The following is a 23043-nucleotide window of genomic DNA, read 5'->3' on the forward strand; positions in this document are numbered from 1 at the left end:
ACACACACGCATGCATGCATACCTCATAGATCACACATCAGGCACATTGAGATAACGTCTGGCTGTTTCTCTCCCCCATTGACATCGTATCTCACATCTCCCTCCCCCACTCGTGGTAAGTACTAGCACCCCAGTCTTTAGGATACTCCACCCAGGCATTAATTGAAGACAGGGATTGCCAATCTTTTGGGCCCATTTGCAAAATGGAGAAACTACCATGGGCACCACATTACACAATGCAACCAAATACACATCATGACTTATTCTATTGGCTACAAGCCTAATTCAGTGGAGGGGAGGAGAATGAAGTTGAATTTTGGAACATTCAGAACAGGTAAAATAAAGTACTGCACACAGTGCACACTATGAAATTTGCTCCTGCATGGGGTAGTGATAACCACCAACTTGGGTTTTGAAAGAGGATTAGATGAATTCATGATGTAAGATAGGGCTACCATTGGCTACTATCTATGGTGGCTATGTTCTCTACTGTCAGAGGCATTTTGCCTCTCCATACCAGTTGCTGGGAATCACAGACGAGTGTTGTTGTGCTCATGTCCTGCTTGTAGGCATCCCATAGGTACCTGCCTGGCCACTGTGAGAACAGGATGCTGGACTAGAGTCAGCAGGTTCTTATGGTGTTATCCATTTTGGCATTGAATTTGCTTGTGATAGTTTGAGTGGCAAGCTCTAGCTTCCTTAGCCTCCGTGAGCCAATAATAAGGTCTCACCACTTTCCACAGCCTTTATCCTGGCTTATTGAGAGCTGCTGATGCAGCCCTGTGCCTGGGAGAGCCTTACTTGAATGACAGCTGTCAGACCATCAGAGTGAGAGAAGAGGTAGACTATGCCTCTTAGGACTGGATCATCCACACTGGCGTGTTCAGTAGGTGGAGTGAAGAGAGAGAAGTTGGATGTATCGGAGCACTCAGCATTTCTGCCTATTCCCTCCTTCCTCTTTGAGTGACAGCTCTCAACAGAAGCAGCCAACATTTGTTTGTGGCCAGCTGAGGGAAGGGAACACATAGACTTGTTAACAACAAAACTTGGAGTCTGCAAACACCATGTTTTCATTTGCTAACTTCAGAGAACCTAGGAGCCCTATAAGTAATTTGTGTGAATTACAAATTTCTAGAGTTGGAAGAGACCTCAAAGGTCATCTACTGATCCAGGAAACCTATTCCTACAGCATCCCTGAGAAGCTGGCCATTCACTCTAACAAAAGACAGCCCACCACCTTTGCTGCTCACACTGTCAATAAATTATTCCTAAGTTTAAATCCTCTTTCTTCTCATTTGAACCTGTTGGTCCTACTCACTGGAGCCCAACTAAAAACATAAAAGCCTAGGTGACCAGAGAATAGGATCCTGTCAGGAGCTGTAGTCAAGTGCAGGTCAGCAATCAAAGCAAAACACAGAGTCTGTGAAGTTAAGACTTTATTCAAGAAACCAAAATGGCACAGGCCTAGTGATCCCAGCAAATCTTCCCAGTAGATATTGCTCCAACAAGCCAATTGCGAGGACTGAAGGTTCCTGCCTTCCCATCATTTCCAAAGGCTCCTCCTCTCCAGGGTCTTTTCTAAGACACTGCAAACTGTGTCTCTGCTCTGCCCTCTTCATTTATTTGCATGTTCTAGGAGACTAGGGGGAGGAGGGGAGCTCATTGCAGCAGGAGGGGGAGACTCCCTGGCTTCTTCAGTAGCCTACCTCTCTGTCTCCTGGCCTGACTCCCCTGCAGCCTCTGCTTCAACCTCGGAATCTGAACTGCTCTCTGCCACAGCCTCTTCCTGCTCACCAAACCCTGTTACCTCTTCTGACCCCTCCTCCTCCCAGTCTTCTCCCTCTGGCCACACGTCATCACCCCACCACCAATCCCCTGGCTCTGAGCCTTCTTCCCCTGCGGGTTCCCCAGGTGGTAACTCCCACCACTCCTCTGCATCCAGCCAGTCCCTGACAGGTCCTTAAGGGTGGGATTAAGGTGAAAGTAAGGGGAATATGTAGAGGGTAGGGGAGAACAAGTCACTGAAGGTTCAGAAGAAAGAAGAGACAGCAAGACAAAGGCAGATTGGAACTGAGGGGGCAGAGAGCCAGGCTCAAACAGCACATCTGCCATTCTTTTGCACATTCACAGAAACAAATTGCCAATCTCACAATAAGGGATTATGGCCTGGGAGATGTCTGTGAGCAGCTGGTATGGAACTGCTCCACCAAAGATCATGCAGCTGTTACACAATAGGAGTTTATCAATGAAATAAGTAGGGGCCTTAGAATTCCACTGGGCTCCATGGGCTGGTGAGGGCTTAAAGCATTATGCATTTAAAAGGAAAGGTCTTCTTTTAAGCCACAATTCAGCAGTATATAGTCCAACAAGTAACTGAGGTTTCAGAAAGATCACATCTGCTGAGGATAGGGAATGTCATGAAAAGATAGGGCATTTCCTCAATCAGCCAGGCAGAAATAGTAACTGATGCTGCAGTCACGTTGGCCATTGATATTGTTATGGGACCCTTCTAATCCCTGGATCTAGCAAGTGTTAAAATGCAAAACAGGCTAGCTACCTGGTGAGGTGATAGCCTAGGTAATGGACCACTAAGGGAATAAAGGAAGTGGATCTGTACCAGATGGGAAATGGATGGACACCCTCCCTCAGCTGGATGGTGGTTAGAAAGAAAAAGGCTAGGGTTGGGAGTTGAATGATGTGAGCTAAAAGCTTCAGACTGGGATGTCAGACAGTCAAAGTGATGTTTGATTTCTGCTGAAATCCAAGGCTGCAGCTATGGGGGAAGGAAGGCCCTCTTGGGGTGCTAATGCTGTGAACCCCTCCATTGTAGGCTCAGGTTGCAGATATGTGTAAATAAACCATATATCATACAGACACCACAGCCTCCACTGTGTCTCATTTCAAAAGAAACACAAACCCTGGGCTTGGGATCCCTGGAATTCTGTACCACTCAGAGATTGGGGTGATGTGTAACAGTATAGGGTGGAGGGCTTGCAGGAAGACCTCAAATGCCAAGTAGTCGATAGTTCCAGAGGTAGCAGATATAGGAAGGATCATAACCTTCACCAGTCACTTCTCGTGGATGTGGTTTATGGTCATGGGCTCTTGTTTAAACCTCCCCTTACCTCCTGAAAAGCTTCACATTTGACCAAGAGAAGTTTCCTCCTATTGTTGCAACTAGAGCAAATCACCTCTCAGAATTCTCTACCCAAATTGTGGGCAGAGAAACTGGCTGGAGGAGCAGCTTCTCACATGTGGGACTCCCCATTAGCAGTAGGAGTTGCACAGCTTCTTCCTTTCCCATTTTGGGTTGCGGCCCTATATGGCTTGGGTCCAGCCTATCTGAAGGACTGTATCTCCTAACACAGGAGACAAAGCTGGCTCCCTCTCTCTTGTTTTCCTTTCACTGGCAGGCAAAGGCATGTTTGATCCAACAGGCCTTTGGCCACTAACTGGCATGTTATGGCAGGGTCTTTTGGGAGTGGGTTTTGTATGTGTGTATGCGCGCGCATGCACACACCCTTAAAAAATGTTTTAAGTATATTCACTGCTGTTTTTAATAGTGTAATAATTTAGTTGGGTTTTTAAAATTCAGTTTTATTTATTGTGTGTTTTTTGTTGTATCCAGGGCTTTTTGTTGTATCCAGTGAGTAGCAGCAGCAACAACAACAACTGCTTTGGCAGTCTGGCCACTATTTTGGCTCCTCTACTGTGCCTTAGACCTAGCATATTTCGGTACTGGTGGGGGTTGGAGAGAGAGAAAGAATGGCAGTCATCGTCACCCCCCCCCCCAATAAAAATAAATAAGAATAGTGAAGAATATTCAGAGGAAATTTTGCAAGGTGGTCTTATTTTTCTAAGAATGTCTCTCTCTCTCTCTCTCTCTGTGTGTGTGTGTGTGTGTGTGAGAGAGAGAGAGAGAGAGAGAGAGAATCAAATGTCAGGAATTCTCCCAGGATAATGCATTCTGGGAAATTTTGGCTTAGCACTAACCTCAACCTACGTCAAGGGAACACTTTAGAAGGAGGGATGTGCAAAGGAGCCCTCAAATCACAACTAAATTTGAGCTGCATTTAAAAAAATAAAATGAAATATGGTGTGTGTGTGTGTGTGTAACAGAGGAGATCAGAAAGGGCAGAAAATACATACCCCGCTCTAAAAAAGATTCCTGAGAGACGTAAAACTAAATGATTTCTAAATTATGTGAAAACAGAAGGAGGGAAAAGGCTTGGTGACAGGCATCTGGTAAACTCTAGCATCTTTAGTTATAGGAACTCAGAGCAGCAGATGAAGAGAAAGAGCTGCCTTGAGAGCGCCTGCCGGTCAGCATAGATACTAGTCTATGGAACATTGGTCTGACTCAGTAGAAGCCAGCTTCTTATATAAGTGCCCAGTTCTCTTCTTGCTTAAACTGCTTCAATACCAAATATAAAACCGTCTCTCTTTCCCCACCCCCCTCTCAGTCGAGTGACTCATGAGTTACACCAGCGTGTGTGTGAGAGAAACTAGGCAGTCTCTCACATGTATTTTAAAAGAGCAAAACAAACCCAGAGCAGCAACCAATGGCATTGATTGCATGTTCGATGCTGTTTGTACGCTTGGCAAACATTCTCATGGATGCAAAAGGAAGCAGAATGGGCAGAGCAGCTGGCAGGTTGGACTGTAGGACCTGGCTTTGCCCATCTGGGCTTGGCCACCAGAGCTGGGCAGGCCCAGGGGTGCCTGTTCTTCCCTCTGCTAAAATGGGAACCGGGGCATCCTAATTAATCATTATCACCATCCCTCTCCAGTTGGGTTTATGTGGGACCAGAAAGTCTCAAAGGGCCGGGATGTGGATGCCGGTGGATAGCAGCCACACAGCTTAACTTTGCACCCTGACCATCCTCTTGGGACAGTGTTGGCAACTCCAGGACTAAAGAAATACCATTTGGAAGAGGCACACAGAATGCCTTCTCTTCCCTACTGAGTAACCACAGTATCCACTCAAGTAGTTTGGCATGCAGACTTCCTATCAGACCTAGGCACCGGCCCTTCCCTTCTTAAAAACGGCACTGTGCTTTCCCCATGTAAGTCACTTACCCCCACATGCACATAACACAGAAGAGCATTCTTTCTCTCATGTATCGTCCCGCCTCTACTCCCAGTACAACGGAAAAGTCACCTCTGTCAAAGGAGGACAGCTGCCGACACAGCATCGCACGGCCTTGTTCAATGCCTCTGACCTTAGATGTGGGGAACTTGTGGCTTTCAGGTGTTGTTGGAGTACAATTCCCATTATTTCTGACTCTTGGCCATGTTGACTGGGACTGATAGGAGTTAGAATCTAGTAATGCCTGGAAGGAACAGAGTCCTTGCTGCTGCCATGCAATATTTCCCATGTGAAAACAGTGTACTCATACTATCCAGGTTGTCACTTTTCCCTGAGCCCCACCCAATATACATCAGTAGACCTTAAGGGAGGCTCTTCCCTACACAGGTTGTTGCATTCATTTTTTTTTCTGCAACAGCCTGACCTTTATTGATTTAGAAGTAAATATGATGTATTTTATTTTAGCTGACGATACAGTAGGGTGGGGTGGGGGACCATAATTTCCAAAGGTTGTCATACTGAATGGGGTCACAGAGAACTTCATCAGCTGCCGCATATGCCTTGGCTGTCCACAACAAGGTGTGTTGATGTTCATGCAAGGGCAGGTATGTGCAGGTGAAACAGACCAGATGTAGTCCCACTCAGTGCCCCCACATGGAGGGTCATTGCTTGGTGATCAAAGAGAGGAGACTGATACCTAAAGACTGGCAACTCCAGCTGCGTGCACTAAAGCTTTACATTTTTAAACAGAGACAAAATAAGGGCAAATATTGATTGAAGAAAGGTACCAGAAAAATGAGGCTGTTTCAGGTTGATAGGGACAATGGATGAGTACAAAATGTAAAGGTGCGAGTGAGCAGGCTTAGCAATTCAGACTCAAGAAATATGAAAACAACGGTATCCATCCCTCAAAAATCCCCCCAAGGCCAGTGCTAAGGTCTATGCTTGCAGCAGTGGCTGGTATCACTATGATACCACTTGAAACAGTCGCAGTTTCCTCAAAGAGTTCTGGGAGCTGTAGTTTGTTAATGCTGCTGAGAGTTGTTAGAAGGCCCCTATTCCTCCCCCAGAGCTAAAATTCTCAGAGTGATTTAACAATCACTCACTGCTCCCAGAGAAGTCTGGGAATCATAGCTCTGGGAGGAGAATAGGGTCTCCTAACGACTCTCAGCGCCCTTAACAAGCTACAGCTTCCAGAATTCTTTGGACAGGGGAGTCATGACTGTTTAAAGTGATATCACAGTGCTTTAAATGTATGGTGTGATTGTTGTTCCCTGCAACACCCTGTCCTGGCCAAGTTTTGAAGCCACGCTTTGAAGCCCACCTGGCTTTGGAGCTCCAAGCCTTTTTTTGTTGAACCATGGATTGGTTCCTTATTAGATGGCTTAGCATAATTATTATTGGAGGGATGAGAATAACCATTTTGGGATGTGGATCTGTCATGTTCTCAAATGTTCTGAAATCCAAGATGGCCAATATCAGTGGTAAAAATGCATTATATAACCTGGGAGTTCTTTGAATAGCCACATCAAAATGTTGCCTGCAGCTCTTCCTGACCAGCTTATGTATTACTCCTGCAAAAAACACTCCAACTTTGCATGTTCGTACATATGGTGAGAATCTGCTACCTTGTTCCTATAGCAATGGATGTTATATGACAAGACTATGGGCGTTTGAATCCGGTACAAATCATAGCAATTGATCTTGACCAACTTCTGTTTGCCATAGCAAAGTTTGCACAATGAAACTAGGCACATCTGTTCCTTAGAGGTGACAGGAGAGAAAGCCATGAGTAGATGAAGGCATGTGGATTCAGGAGAAGGCACAGAAATATGATATATGGTTTCTTCTTACCCTTATGAGAAACAGCAGCTTTCCTGTTCCTCAGCTGAGGAAAGAAAGAGGAATCAAGCAGAGAGGATAGGGAGCAAAAAGGCAATCTTAAAAGAGATGTGAAGAAAAAAGCAGTGAAGACCATAATACAAAAGAAGCGAGTCCGCTGGAGTGAAGGTGGAAAAAAACCCAACCCCAGTGGTGAGATGTTGTGATATGGCGAAGCTGCAGGTGTGATAATGAAACATGGAGGCAACGGAAAGGTGGCAGAAAGCAGAAATGCCAGAACGAAAAGAGGAAGAAGGGAATAAAAGAAAAGCAACAGAGGGAAGGAAATACAGGCAAGAATGAAGATGTAAAAAGAATGAACGTTTACTACCCACTTCTCTCCCTGCTGCTCTCTCTCCCCACGTCTCTTCCCCCCAACCATATACTGTATACAGCATGAAAGTCTCACATCAAATAAAAATGATCTGTTGTTTTTTTTTAAAAAAAGAGTTTATGATCTGAAAGCAGAGATGATGTGTGTACTTTTGTAACCCAATAATTTTTTTAAATAAAAACTATTTAAAAAAAGAAAAGAATGGAGAACAGATTACTGGGAATGTAGATTGAGGGAGGGCAGACCAGTCTAAGGAGATCTAAAGAGAGATTGGGGGGATGCCTGTTCCTTTATGTTTACTTCTCCCAAGCATGGCTGGCCTAAAGCAGTTTGCTGCCTGAGGCAAAGTAGCAAATGGTGCCCTAAAAAAATATAAATGCTCAGGATGTGTATGTTGGTGTGGGGACAGCGGGGTGGAGTGGGGGTGGCGAAAGAAGCAATTGTGCATAGTACACAGGCCCACCACCCATCTTATCTTGGCACCTGAGCCTTCCCCTCCTTGACAGTGAAAAATATAATTTAAAAAACAAACAATTTGCTGCTATTTCATGACACCCAAAATCATTGCACATAAGAAAAATATGTGCCACGACTGGTTATCTTTATTGAATGCTTGCCTTTTATATTTCTTCTTCCTTTTTTAATGTTCCTTGGCCTACCCTAATTCTTTTTATAGGTATGAAGAAAAAAAATATGATGGGGGGGGGGAGGAATTAGCCGCTGTACAATTTGGTAAAGCATTTCCCCTTTTCCTTTGAAAAGGGAACATGCCTATTGTGCCAAGCTGCATTCTTCTTTCCCAGCAAATGCTGCCTCAGGAAGCAAAGCACAGTGCAAGAATGGTGCAGGCCAGGCTCTCCCTGAAATAAGATACACTTTCCCAGTTTGATTGGGAAGCCTATTGGCACAGCAGGTGGGGGAGGGCAAAATCCTCAGTGCTCTGAGATCTAGGTGGAATTGTGTTTTATTGAGGCTCAATTTCCCTTGACCCAAAAGCAAGATCACATAAGCATGCATGCGCACAGGGGAAGGGGTCTACTTTATGCTACACAATTCTGGGACTGCATGGGGAGAGGGAGAAGAAGGATTTGCTAGTCAAATGAGAACGTTATTAGTATCTGTGGAAAAAGTGAGAATCTTTTCTGTGTCTCTGTGCAAATGCATCGCATGATAGTGATGCTGCTGCTGCTGCTGCTGCTACACTGCAGATCCACATCCTTCTCACTACAGTTTCTTTCTCACTCTCCTGAAGGAGGCAATTTATGGTGCATTCCAGGACAACCTTAACCTATCCATCACCCCCCTTGCACAGCAGCGACGTTGCTCTTTGCTCTTAATTGTTATACAGTCTTTAACACTTCATCTTTTAGGCTTACGTATCTCATGATAGCCTAACCTAAGGTACCCATCAGATATTATTCGCCTAGGGTTCTGGGCATCGCTAACCATTGGCCATTCTGGTTGGGCCTAGATTCAGCAATATATTGACAGGTCGCCTACCCCTGGTAATCTGCGCCTGATCAGGTGTCACTATCCTCCACTATCCTTCTGCAGAGTGAAATAAACCCAAACCAGGAAACAATATTTGGAGGACCACAAAGCCCATGAAACCTGCGCCTCTGCTTCCGGCTTCCAAAATAACCTCATTTAACCCCTTTCTTCAGACAACCCTACACCTCTCTCAAGAGCAACAGAAACCACATGGGCTGTGCGAAACCCACCAGCTCCATCCAACAGATGGACCTACGTGGCTTGCATTCATTCAGACAGGGATATATTTAGTGGACATAATGATCTTGCAGGGTTGGGGTTGGGGTTGGGGTTGGGTTCTCTTTAGATGGTAATGCATATTACTTCGCATATTTCAAAATTTGGTAAGGTAGCCTTGCAATGTTTTCTTTTCTTTACTAAATTTCTAGACTGCCCTTCACCCGAGGATCACAGGATGGTTGACTATATAGGCACACCCAAAAAACATACACTGATAGCCAACAATAACAATAACCCCCTCCCACAGTTTAAAAGGCCACAGATTATTTAATTAGCCAAAGGCCTGAGAGAAGAGGAATTTTTTGCCTGGCACCTAAACATATGTAACGAAGGCACCAGGTAAGCCTGTTTGTGGCCTTTCTGATACTTCTGCTAAGTGGGGGCCTGGACTTCTGCTTCAAGCTCCTGCCCCGATGGCATTTAATTAACAAGCAAATCTCTGCACTCAGACAGAAGGTCTCATCATGTCCAGTGTCATCTACCTTGATAGGCAGCCACTCTCCAGATCCTCAGATAGAGAAATTACCCAGTCCTGCTGTTTGAGTTTTTCATTTCTTTTAAACCCAACAACCCAGAGACGCCAAGGATTGAACTTCCTATAGCATGGCTTGAACTCGTCTACTGAGTTATGGCCCTCTCTCAACCCTTGCTGCATATGGACGGCCTGCCACTCGAATGTGCGCAATGTATTGGGCAATCACTTGCTGCTCTGCATGAGAAACAGTGCTGTATCTGGGCCTTTCTGCAAAGATACAACCACCCTGCCTTAATCCACAGCAATTAACTGTGTTGTGCTCAGAGGAAATCTAAGGCTGGAACAGCGAGGGGTATTATAAATCAGGCTGGACGTGCATGAGCAAAGCTGTGCGAGTCCTAGCACAAATAGCAGGAGTTTGGTCTGGCAAAACAGAGGATGTAAAGCACTGCAGAGACTCCAGAACGGGGAAACCGGCTATTACAGCAAATCAAGATTGAGGGTGTATTGGCAAAAGCTCTGCTGGGGATTGATTAATATGAGAAGGATTCCGAAGTTGAGAACAAGCTGAGACCAAGGTGCATTGGCAAAATTATATAGGGGCCTTGGGGTGGAAAACTCAGATCACAGAGCCAGGAGATGAACCGTGCCTAAATAATGCTGGCAGGAAAATATGGGGGGACTGAGGCTGAATAGCAGGGGTTCTGCACAGGTCAAGGAAATGTCACAAAAGTGAGAATGCAGCCTGCCTGCCTTCCGCCTCGGTGTATGTCAACGCTTGGCTTATGTGTTGGTTGAAATTGCACTCAAACACATCTGCACTCTGCACTGCTCAGCTATGACAAGCTGCAAAGAGGGAGCAATGAGCTCGTTAATTTCCTTCAGAAAGGGTCTCTTGGCTGGGATTCTTTTCATCACCAGCCTCCATTCAATTACTTGCCTTCACACCAGGCAAATCCACAGGGATGTCTAACCTCTTGTGCAGCACACACACTTACTCTCAGTCGATTGTGCTCTCTGCCTGTTGCCCCACATGCAAGCTTCCAAGACCAATCCCTCCTCTGATAGTAATGACATGACAACCCCAATAACCGTGCAGTGAAAGAAAATCAAAGTCATCCCTGTTTGCTTTGTGAGGCATCTCCTTTTGGCTTCTGGATTTCTGTAAAAAGGAAGACCAAATTAGTCCCTAGTTATGGAGATTTAACCAGGGCTCAGAAATAGCATTCATCAAAATTAATAGATAGAGGCTAAGAGGGAAATGGCCATCAAAGAAAGAGCTTTGCAGGAAGGGATAAGATGGCTGATAAGAGTTTGCTGATTTCAGCTCCTTGACATACAAACGAGCAATTAAAAACCCAAAAAGGTCTCTTCCCAGCCCCCAACTTGGAAAACTAGAGCCTGCTGCAGCAAAAAAGACAGAATGGCCAAGAGCAAAAATAAAAGAAAAATAGTAATAATAAAGTATTAAAATGTGATGGTTCTAATACATGCCAACGAAGGAGCCTGAGTGGGGAACCTAATCTAATGAGAGGAATAATATTCTAGGGGTGGACTGGAACTCTTTGTTAAGACGAGGAAAACAGTATATTTTGGAATGTCAGTGCAGCTGGGGGCTGACATCTTTGCTCAATCCAGCCATGAGGAAGAAAGCCCTCCAGGATGGATCTGAACTTCAAAGTTTGACTCTAGTGCCTATAAAGAAAGGAGAAGATTAAAACCTGATTTGTTTGCAGGGATGCATGCTCAGCACTTTTTGATAATCATTTGTGCAGATGTGTAACTGCCTTCTTCTTCCCCTGCCTTCTCAGAATTCTGCTGGTTTTCTCAGAGCTGGAACTAGAGACTCATGGCAAATTCTGCTTCAGGCAAAATGTTGGTGGCAATTCTAATCATGAGATGGGGTATAAGCACCTGCTGTTGTCTTTCATTTTGTATGAAGCGGTGGTTTCCCTTGGCTGAATGTAGAGCACGAACTGTCTAAGGATTAGGGTTAGGACAGGACACCTAACCTTTGGCCCTCCAGATATTGCTGGACTACAGTTCCCATAATCTTATCGACCATGCTAACTGAAGGCGATGGGAGGTGAGATACAACAGCATCTGGAGGGCCACGAATTCTCCATCCCTGGGATAGGTGATAGCTGTCCATCTCAAGATTGGGTGTAGCTGACTCATCCTGGTGACTTTGTGTTGAAACGTAGGTTAGAAGTATAAGGAATGAATGAATGAGTGAGTGAGTGAATAAAAACAACTGATAGTTGAAACAGAAGAAGCCAGGACTGAGACAGCCACCAGGCTATGTATATAGCTGTCTTGATTAAGAGAAGACACTCTAGACCAGGGACAGCCAATGTGGTCTACAGTTGCTGGGCTACAGCTCCCACCATACCCCACCATTGATCATGCTGGCTGGTGATGTGAGTCATTGTGCACAACATCTAGGTGGGCATAAGCCTTTGCACCTTTCCACTCAACAAATCACAGCCCCTTTTATTTGAAATATATAGTATTCATATCATACATGCTAGCTATTCGGAGCATGTAATATACACTAGCTCAGTACTGTAATCATAATTACATCAGTGATTTTTTAAAATGATATTTCCCATCCCCCCCCCCACCTATTTTCATCAGGAGCCCTGATTAAACCAATCTCTTGAGGATCAAAGTAACTCTTCTTGGGGGAAAAAAATCCCTAGTAAAAGCTCAGTGCATGGTATTCTAAATCAGGGATGGCCAGCTTTTCATTTCAGGCGGAGGATTGTTTTATTCCACAGACAGTGAGGCCAAATAGTGTTTTGTCACCCCTCCCTTTGACTACAACAAAGTTACCAACATCAGGGGTTGGGGAATCTGTGGGCCTCCAGCATCATGGCTGATCATTGGCCATGGTGGCAGGGGTTGGTGGGAGTTGGAGTCCCGCAACTTCTGGAGGGCATCACGGTGCCTCCCACCTGCCTCTCTGCATTAAGGGTTTCACAGTTTGATCTGGCAAACACATGTTTTATGATCACTGTGGTGGGAAAGCAGCCTGGGAAGCAGGGAGGAGAACTGAAGAATTGACTGTGCCCACCTCACTTTAAATTTCCTCTTTCTGAAGCTGCTTCCGCCTACATGCATGGGTGAAGTATAATATGTCATTCCATCTTTATAAAACACAAACATCACATACAAACATGTATGTATTGCGTACAAGGTCCAAAAGGGAGATTAAACATTCATTGTGGAATATCTCTGTTTCTTACACATTTTCAAAATGAATTAATAAACAAATGTTTTTCTTCATTAATAAAATTGGGGATTTAAAAAAAAAAAAAGCTTTTACACGGACAAGATGAATTTGCTTCAAGAACTAGGTCTGACCTGCATGCTGTCAGATGCCCCCCTAGTGGTTAGTGGTGTAGTGGTTAAGAGCAGTGGACTCGTAATCTGGTGAACTGGGTTCGATTCCCTGCTCCTCCACATGCAGCTGCTGGGTGACCTTGGGCTAGTCACACTTCTCTGAAGTCTCTCAGCCTCACTCACCTCACAGAGTGTTTGTTGTGGGGGAGGAAGGGAAAGGAGATGGTTAGCCGCTTTGAGACTCCTTAGGGTAGTGATAAAGCGGGATAGCAAATCCAAACCAAACTCTTCTCACTAGCATTTTATTCTGCCAAGGTGTGATCCAACTAAATATCAATGTCTGCAGGTTCTGATTCAAAGGCAACAGCAGTATGATATCTTGGCAAAACACAATACAAGGTGGCAACAGCCACGCTACTGCTTGCTTATTTACAAAATAAGTAAATAAAGAGCAACAGGACTTTCAAATAAATAAATAAAGGAAACATAACTTTTTTAAAAAAGTCAAAGGTTTCAAAGACTGAACTGTCACAAAGTGGCAGAGCAGTAGGGTAGAACATTGGCAACTACTTGGTGTTTGCTGTTTTGTAAAACGAAAAAAGGAAATAAGAAGAAAAATGTTACTAGGGTGTCTAAGTAGTCCAACACTGGACTGGTACAATACATGACTGACTGCTCAGTCTCTGATATAACCAACACACACACACACACACACAAAACCTTGTGCCTCTCACACCTATCCATGTTTATTTGAATGTAGTCTCATTGACTTCCAACAGGACTGGAACAGAAAAAGGTCTACAATTGAGTGTGGGAATGGAGAGGGAGGAGTTTCATCACTCGGTGACAAGGACATGAAAAGAGCCCTGCTGGATCAGGCCAAAGACCCATTAGCTCAGCATCCTGTTCTGACAGTGGCCAGCCTGATTCTTATAGGAAGCTCGCGAGCAAGGCCTGAGTGCAATGGCACTCCTCTCTTATTAGCAGTAGCCGTCTATCCTTCTACTCATTCGAGCTGCAAAGGCCACTGGGCAATCTGGAGGTCATCTCGGCCTAAGCTTGTCTTCTGGAACTCTTGCAATTCACTGACATTCAAGTTCACCAACAAATTGGTCATGAAGTTAACTAGCACCAGACTAGAGGCCCTTGCACAGGACAACATTGAGGAGGCAGTACCTACAGTAGGGGACTGTGGCACTTGTGCAGTCATAGAGCTCCCATTAGCAACAAACAACCATGCTTGTTGGAGGGCAGAATCACATGTTGTTGCTATAGTAAGATGTTATTGTAGGGAAATGTGATATTCCTACAGCCAAAATGATTTGTCTATTCCACAAATGAGCAACAAAAGCACCATTTGTTTTACATGAAAAATATAGTGTGTTTAAAGCCCACTTCAGTTTGCATACATGCCTTCTCGAAATGATGTGGATTTGATCCTTATTTAACAAAAGCCGTAGTATCTCACAACTGCTAGATATAAGGCAATGCTCCAATTATGAAAGGAAAGATAGGGGCCACTGAATTAAATCCACAAGCTCACCTTGCTACCCCCTCCAATTTTAGCTAAACTGTGATCGCCTGTGGTATTTTAAAAACAGTAGCTAAGGGGGGCATTGCAAAACCTCTCTTGTAAACTAAGCACTGATATAAGGACAAATTAACATTTGGTGCCAATTTTGTACACTCTCATGGAAAAATCAGAGCGTATTCTAAGACCACGGATTTGCAGGGAAGGCGGTCGGTGCAGTGACTGTAATGCAACCCATTTTCTCCAAGGCCACAAGCCTTCTAAGGCCGCAATCCTATGCACACTGACCTGAGAGCAAGTCCCACTATATTCAATGGGGTTTACTTCTGTGTAAGCATACAGAGATGGCAAATGTAAGTAGAGCGACCCTAAGGGATAAATGCCCAATCTTCCTTTTGAAACAAAACAAAGCAAACCTTCCAGTTTTTGTTCTTTTGTCTCACTTTCCAATATTACAGCTAAGTTTGGGGGGGGGGGTTGAGAAATAGCTAGAGTCCTTCCCCAATGGGCGACTTTCAAACCCAACCAGGGAGTCTTCCCAGGAGGACAAACGACACGATTAAAAAAGAGGGGGACTGAAGAGCGAGAGAGAAAGGGAGATCAGAAAGAATGCCTCTCGACGTAGCTTCCCTGAACCCCAGAGCCACTTAATGCTTATTCTTCTGGGGAGTCGAAAAAAGCCAAGTCTCTTTCTGCTTCTGATGCCTCCGACCGGAAAGGCCCACGGGCAAAGCCAACCTCAGCCCAGGAGCTCGTGTGCTTTGCTCGGCTGTCCTGATCCAGCGCCCCAGCAGCGCTGCTGACTAACCCTGGGCTAGCAGCGACCCTCGTCCGTCCCCCCAAACAAAGTTGCATGTCTCTCCATCCGGCGTCGCTTCCGGCGATGGGCGAGCAACAGGCGGAGTGTGCCATCCAGGCTGCTTCCCTTTGGGGGTTCCCCCCCACCCCCCGAGTGGAGGAACGGGGTGTTCTCAGGGAAACTTCAGCTGCACGCTCAACAGAGCAGGGCTGGTCGTGTGTCGTGCCTGGGTGTGTGTGCGCAGAAGAACGCTCTCCCCATCTAACGTGGGGGGGGGGGGGGCGCCGCCGTGACAGCAGCCCAGGCGGTTGCCTCTGCTCTTCTCACACCCCTTTTGCAGGGCTGCGATTTTCCAAAACACACAAACGGGGTGTGTGAGCACAAACACAAACGAGCGCGCACACGCAACACACACACACACTAGCCGCCGAGTTAAAAAGGCTGACGGCACGTCTCGGGATGGGCACAATTAGGAGCTTTTAATTAAAAGATCCTTGCCCTTTTAATCGACGGGCGATCTCAGCCCAGGCGAGCTGCCGGGAAGGGGAGGGTGTGTGGGGGAGGGGAGCTGGTGTGGAGGGGGGAGAGGAAAGGCTCGTGCAAAATGGGAGGAAAGAGAAAGAGAGCCCAGCTTCTCCTCCTCTCTTCCTCCCTCCCTGAGCGACCCGCACCGCCTCCCCCACCCCCTGCATACGCCGCCGCCTCGCACCAAATGCCTCGTAGCCAGAGATACGTGTCTGTGGATCCAGAAGCACAAGCGGACTAATGCCACATTTATTTATTCTCTCTCTCTCTCTCTCTCCAGCCCCCGGGAAGATCGCCTCCTTGGCGCTCCAGACTGCTCCCAGCAGCAGCAGCAGCAGCAGGAGTCATCCTCATCGGCTCCTCGTCCTAAAAGAAACCGATCGGGAAGGCTTCTGCAGCCCCCTCCCCTCCCCCCAAGTCCCCGAGGCAATCCCGCCTCTTTCCTTTAGCTTTTGGAAGACAGGGATCTCGTCAGTGCTTCGTTCGATCGATGCATCTCCTTTTCTTCCGCGTTAATGAGTAGAGCAGCCTGACAGGCTCTTAATATTTTTGTGTGTGCGTGTTTAGGGGAAGAGATTTCCAGATAGATTCGCTTCTCTGGAGGGGTGTGTGTTGTTGGCGTGTTTAAAACGCCGCCGATTAATTTTCCCATATTGATTCCTCCCCACCCCCACCCGCCTCTCTCTGGCTGGGAGATAGCATAGAGTATTCAGCATGGAAGTCCTCTGCAGAATATGTTAAAAGGCAGCGGCTTGGAGAGAGAAAGGGCACCAAATGCAGTATGCGTCAAACAGACCATCGCTCAATGAAGTCACTTAGCTATTCAAAACATGTTCAGCCATCACTCAACCGTTTGCACCAAGAATAGGGGGGGGGGGGATGTCGCTATTCTTCCCGGCCACAACCATTTTCAAACAGCAGGTCCACCCCCCCTTACTTCTTAATTCTCCCTATTTTTATAAAAAGGGGGAGGGTGTGGGCTTGGGGCTTGGGGGCAAGAGAGGCCATGAACGACTAGCGGAGAGAGGCGCCGTTGATCTTCTCTTCCCAGGACCCTGCTCCCTTTCCCCGCCATCCTATTTTGCGGGACCTGTCCCCCCCCTATGTACAGTACCCCCGAGGCATCGCCGGCGAGCGCTATCGGCCTCAGCTTGGGGTTTGAGGCGGGGACGCGAGGCAAGCCATGTACATGCTGCGTGTGTGCCCACCCATCCCCCGCTCCGCCCCCCCCCCCCAAGTTAGCTTCTATTCTTAAAACAGACGGTCTGATTACGGCGAGGCTTTGCGTGTCCACAAAACACCCCACGTTTGCATCAGCTTCCCTTCCTTCTTTCCACGCACGATCTGAAGAGCCCCCCCCCAGCTCCATCACCGCCCTCCCTCCCTCTCTCCCTCGCCCCCCCTCGCAGCCTTGCACATCTATACCGAGAGAGCCATGCTGAATAGCACATTTCAAAGCAAAGCCCCGGACACCCCTCCTCCCTCCGCCTATTTCCAGCGTCTGATTTAAAAAACTGGCTGCCGTAGTGATTCTCCTGCTCCCATCAGACATGTCAATCCGGGTGCGAGAGGACTTGCTCTTGTTCACTTTCCTATTACACACACAGAGAGAGAGAGACGGGGGTGGGGGGGTGGGAAGAGAGGGAAAGGGTTTTGTCCCTTCTCCCCTCCCCTTCCCTTCCTCTCTCCACCACTTGTTCATTTGGCGAGAGAAGGGCATACAGATCTCTCCCACCCTTGAAACCAGCCCAAACACAATAATAATAATAATAATAATAATAATAATAATAATAATAATAATAGGAAGAATAAACAAGCCACACATTGCCAAGCTGTATATAAGCAGCCTGGAGGAGACGTTACGAAAGCCCCTCGCAAACTCAGCTGGAGAAAACTGGGAACATTCGAGTTTACCCAATTAGGCAGACAGCCGAGACATAACAAGATCTGTTGTTGATGCTAAGAAATTGTACATGTGAGGAAGCGGGGGTGTGGGGGCAGAACACGCCACCAGACATAGGAAGTTGCTCTGCCTCTTTCCCCCCTCTTTTCACTCTCCCAGACTTCTCGTCATCAACATCCATTCGCAAAAGGAGACCAATTATCCCCCCCCCTTCCAACCACCCCGTCATTAGAAGCCAACAGCGCACTCCAATAATATAACATTTTGCTCGCTTTCCAAAAAAGAACTGTAAAGAATCCGGAAAGAGGCGGCTCGAACACACACACACACACACACACACACACGCTTTAACAAGACGGTCCCTTTGATGTTTTCACAATACAGTGATCATTGATCACATTGACAGGGTTTCCAGGGGACAAGGGAAAGAGGGGTTAGCGGGGACAGAATGGGGACGTGGACCTGAGCTATTTCTAACTTTACTGCTTTTCCTCAGAAACTAACCCAAGCATCCTGGTTCCATGGCGGCAGGGTTGGAGCGAGAAAATGGTGGAGATTTTTTTTTTGGGGGGGGGGAGGGAGATGGGAGGGAATGGGACGGAGTGGGGACGGGGAGGGGGGGGGGAGGTTGAGGTCCGGAATCAAATACCTTCCAAGCAGCAGGTTCTCCATAATCCAGAATGGGTCATGACTTCTTCGTTCTTTTTGCTGGTTTCATTATCACCGGTACCTTTCATCTTGCAAACCCCTCTGGAGTAAAGCCAGTAATCGGTCCCCACAGCTATGGTCATGAGGCTGAAGGCAGCGAAAGCACCAACGGTGGTTAAAAGCATCTGAACACCTCTGTCAAAGAGCCCCATAATTCTTCATTATACAAATACCCAACCGCCTTCTGATTCTTGGGCTGTGTGTGTGTGTGTGTGTTTGTATGTTAATAATAAAATAAAAGAATAATATTTCCTCTAGTAAGAATAATAATAGTAATAATAGCAATAATAATAATATAATGGGTATCTATTCGAGATCAATAGAGAGAAATCTATATATAAAAAAGGGAGGTAAGAAAGCCCACGGAATCAGTGTAAATGAAAAAAAAAATCACACGGGAAGAGGCTTGCCTTTTAAAAGAGAAACGTTCCGGCGGTTAATATTATATATATATTATAGATATATATATATTATATAAAAATAAAATAAAGGAAAAAATAGATAACCCCCCCAAAAAATGAGATGCCTTAATCCCTTTTTCTAAAATTCTGGTCTCCAGTTTCCATATGTAATGGCTAATTTGGAGATGGCTTCCACAGTGAACAGGGGAGCAGCAGCAGCGGCAACAGAAACAGCATCCTCAACACACTCTCTCATTATCTGGACCTAGACAGTTAGAGACTGTAAGAGCAGAGATGCAACCTTCAGTCTTCTTGCTCAGCTCTGCAGCCTGCGCCATGAAAAATCCCTTTTCTTTTCAGTTTCTTCTTCGGATTTTTTTTTTGGTGGGGTTTTTGTTCGTCTGTTGGCTCGCTCTCGTTCCAGATCTTCCCTCCGCTCCCCGTTTTCTACCACCGAACTAGACTTGTCAGTATATTGTAAGCCCTTGATTTCAGCTGAACAGGTGCTGAGGTTTTGCCTTCCATGGCTTTTCACCCCCCCTTCACGGCAGCGGCAGAGCAGCGGTTGTTGTGATTGGTGGTGATGTTGGTAGTGGTGGTAAAATGGGCAGAGGAGGGGGGAGTCTCTCCCGGAGAAGCAAGACGGATTTCCCTTCCTCCCCCCTCTCTGCAAAGCTTCCGAAGATCAGGGGAACCAGGAGGCTTGCTGCAGGATATGCTGCTCGTCGGTGTCTCGCGCCTCTTTTTGCCTTGCAAGTTCCGCTCCCACCTACTGCATTAACGTGGTGGTGCTGAAATGGACAGCTCCCCTGCACCGATCACTCCGCGGTGCTGAAGAACAGCTCTTTTACCTCTTTGCCCGGGGTGCTGCTGGGAAAACTGAGGAGGGTTGGCGGGCGCGCGGAGGAGAAGGAGGGGGGGGGCACCTTCCACTTCCTAGATCCTCTTCCCAAGCATCTGCAAATGATAGTAACCCTTCTTGTCTCTCAAGTGCAGGAAGGGCGGGGGCGATTAGCCTTCCTGCGTGATCCTTTGCGTTTTTTTACCCCTCTCCTTCCAGATCCTGAAATGATTACTCCCTTACGCTTCAGGAGCTCAGAAAAAGGCGTAGCTGGATCTCTCTTTTCATCCTCTGCGCCCCCCCCCCCAACGCCCGCTCCCCCATCCAGCCTGCTCATTCCAGTAATAAGTGCCCAGAGCTCCTCACATCACAATTAGTCCAGCACAAAACTTCAATCAGCCGTTTCTCTTCCTGGGAGACAGTGAAAATGCAACGTGGAAGGGTAATTTGAAATCTATTTGCATATATTGTTATATATGTTGACAAAAGGGGGGGGGAAATGTTCTCATTACTTTGGCTGGGTGCTTAAAACATTTTTTTGGGGGGGGAAGGGTGCTGCTGTTGGACTACATCCGTTGTTCTGTTGAATTGTTGGGTGTGGATCTATGTTGTGTGTCTGTCTTTCTTTTGAAAGCTCTCTGTGAGATAACAGATTGCTTACTCCAACAAACTGATATTTTGAAGCCCAGGGAATGGCAAAACAAGACAGAACAAATAAAGAACTTGATGCATGTGTAGAATCTTGTCCTCAAATGTCCTTGTTCTGAGAGAGAGAGAGAGAGAGAGAGAGAGAGAGAGAGAGAGAGAGAGAGAGAGAGAGAGAGATTTAGAACAGAAGAAGAACCTTACTGACCCAGACCAAAGGCCTTTCTAGTTTTGGATCCTGTTTCCTAGAGCGGCAAGCCTGAAACCTATTAGAAGCTCACATGCAGGAAATAAATGGCTATAGCCCTCTCCCACTTCTGCTTCCCAGCAACTGGCAACCAGAGGAAGACTGGAGGTAGTAGTTACTCACTGATAGCCTTATCCTAAATGAATTTGTCTAAGCCCCACTTTAAAGCCCTCTAAGGTGGTGGCGATCCTCGTGTTTTGTGGTTGTGTATTCCATAGCTTACCTATGCACTGTGTGAATAAGTATTTCCTTTTGTCTGTCCTGAATTATTCAGCTTCATTAGAGGACTTTGAGTTCTAGTGTTATGAGAGGGATGGAAACTTTTCTTTCTCCACTTTCTGCATACCATGCATAATTTTACAAACCTTGGTTATGTCCCCCTTTACTTACAACTTTTCTAAATTACAAAGCCCCCCAAAATTTGTAACTTTTCCATATAGAGCAATTACTTTGGTCATGTCTGTTGCCCTTTTGTGCACCTTTCCCAGCTCTAAACTATCCTTTTTGGAATGCAATGACCAGGTCTGCAAAGAGAATTCAGGCCTGGTTGCACTGATGATTTATTTGCGTAAAGAACTGATAATACTGGTAGTTTTAATCCTGATTCACTTCCTAATGATACCTCGCATGGAATTTTCCCTTTTCACATCTGGCATATGCTTTATTGATAGTCTCATTGCATTATCCTCCTTGACCCAAGCCCCTTTCTTGGCCAGTCACATCCATCTCAGACCACATCAGTGTATGTGTGAGATAAGGATTTATTGCCCCAATGTGCATCAATTGACACTTGTTTATAATGAACAACATTTACTTTTTTTGCACATCCAACCAGTTTGCTCCTCTCAATGCCTTTTTGTTTTTTCCCACCAATAATTCAGCATTTTAAAAAAAATATTGCTACCTTGCTGCTCATCCCAAAATCTAGGTCATTTATGACCAAGCTGAAAAGCACCTGTCCCAACATAGATCCTTGAAATATTCCACTTCTTATGACCCTTCATTTAGAAACAAACAAAACTGTGCTAGTTCACTGTATCTACTTAGCCAATTGCAACATGCTAACAGTGGGCCCAATAATACCCATCTATCTATATTTTTTAACATACAATACTGACATCAAAGTATGTCCTAATCCTTCCCCCTCCTTTCCTCAGTAGTCTCAGTTTATGAGGTTAATTACATCAGTCACCTCATAGTTCTTAATGTATAAATGCTCATTAATGTAACAACAGCAAAGGAAGTGAAATGACTCCCATCTAATTTCTGGTCCAACTGATTTCATTTATCTCTGATCAATTTCATAGATCAGAGAACAAGAGATACTGGAAGGGCTGCTTGAGGTTGCCTGTAGTTTTTCCAGAGGGGTGTGTGGTGAGGCTGAATCTGTGGAAGGTGTTGAGACACATTGCAGCTTCATAGCCCTGCCTTTCTGCCTTTCTTTCCCTCTTCCTTTCACTTTACAGGCTGAGGCGCTTTTTTGTTGTTAAACTATCACTCAAAGGTCTGATGAACACTAAAGAGTTTGCAGAAGATGAATGGCTTGCCTACCAGGTTCACATACAGTAGAGGAAATATCCATCTTTAAAAGATTCCTTTATATATTTTTATGCTCTTTGATGTATTGAACTCAAAGGAAAACATATGATTGGAACTTGGTTTTCAAGGATTATATCAAATACCGTTATTAAAAATAATAAATATTGACAAACAATGTGACAACTTTCTTGTAATCAGAGCTTAATCGTGTGGGGATGTAATGTCATTCTGCATTTTCCAAGGCCATCTAAGCCAGCATGGTGTAGTGGTTAAGAGCGGTGGACTCGTAATCTGGTGAACCAGGTTCGTGTCTCCTCTCCTCCACATGCAGCTGCTGGGTGTCCTTGGGCTAGTCACACTTCTTTGAAGTCTCTCAGCCCCACTCACCTCACAGAGTGTTTGTTGTGGGGGAGGAAGGGAAAGGAGAATGTTAGCCGCTTTGAGACTCCTTCGGGTAGTGATAAAGCGGGATATCAAATCCAAACTCTTCTTCTTCTTCTTCTTCTTCTTCTTCTTCTTCTTCTTCTTCTTCTTCTTCTTCTTCTCTCTTGGTAAGCCTCAGCAATGTCAATGATGGGAGGTCAGGGAAGCAGCTGCATCCTGCCAACTGTTAGTGACCATAGGATAGGATACCACAATGTAGCAACACAAATGTTTTTGAATAGCACATCCATTAATGGTGTGGCCCTTAAGAGCTGTAATTTCATGGCATTTTAAAGCTTAAATGAACTTGAAAAGCTCTTAACACAATGTGCTAAAACCTAAAGGTTTTTCTTGTCGGCTGAACGATCAGTGGGGGTCTTTAGATGGTGCTGTGTTATGCTTCCCTTATGGGGCAAGCCTGCCTTACTGTGTTTTGTGGCTCTCCTGTTCATTCTGCTCAATTGGGCTCTGGACGTCTACCCCACTGGGGCGAACCCTCCCCCTGCCCTGACTGGGGCCAAGCAGGGTTGCACTGCACCACCTTCCTCCTCCTCCTCCTCCTCCTCCTCCTCCTCCTCCTCCTCCTC

The 23043-nt window shown here is 45.9% G+C and overlaps 1 protein-coding gene across 1 annotated transcript in view; it reads right to left on the minus strand.

The window, feature by feature from the left end:
- The window catches only part of CACNG2 (calcium voltage-gated channel auxiliary subunit gamma 2), a 123625-nt gene extending 104532 nt beyond the window's left edge, over positions 1–19093 (minus strand). Inside the window, 1 exon segment of the mRNA XM_033162998.1 lies at positions 18302–19093. Within this exon segment, the coding sequence (XP_033018889.1) occupies positions 18302–18512 (211 nt within the window). The 5' untranslated portion in view covers positions 18513–19093.
- Between the last annotated feature and the right edge of the window lie 3950 nt (positions 19094–23043).

Source organism: Lacerta agilis, chromosome 10 (genome assembly GCF_009819535.1).
Source record: "Lacerta agilis isolate rLacAgi1 chromosome 10, rLacAgi1.pri, whole genome shotgun sequence".
Taxonomy (NCBI): Eukaryota; Metazoa; Chordata; class Lepidosauria; order Squamata; family Lacertidae; genus Lacerta; species Lacerta agilis.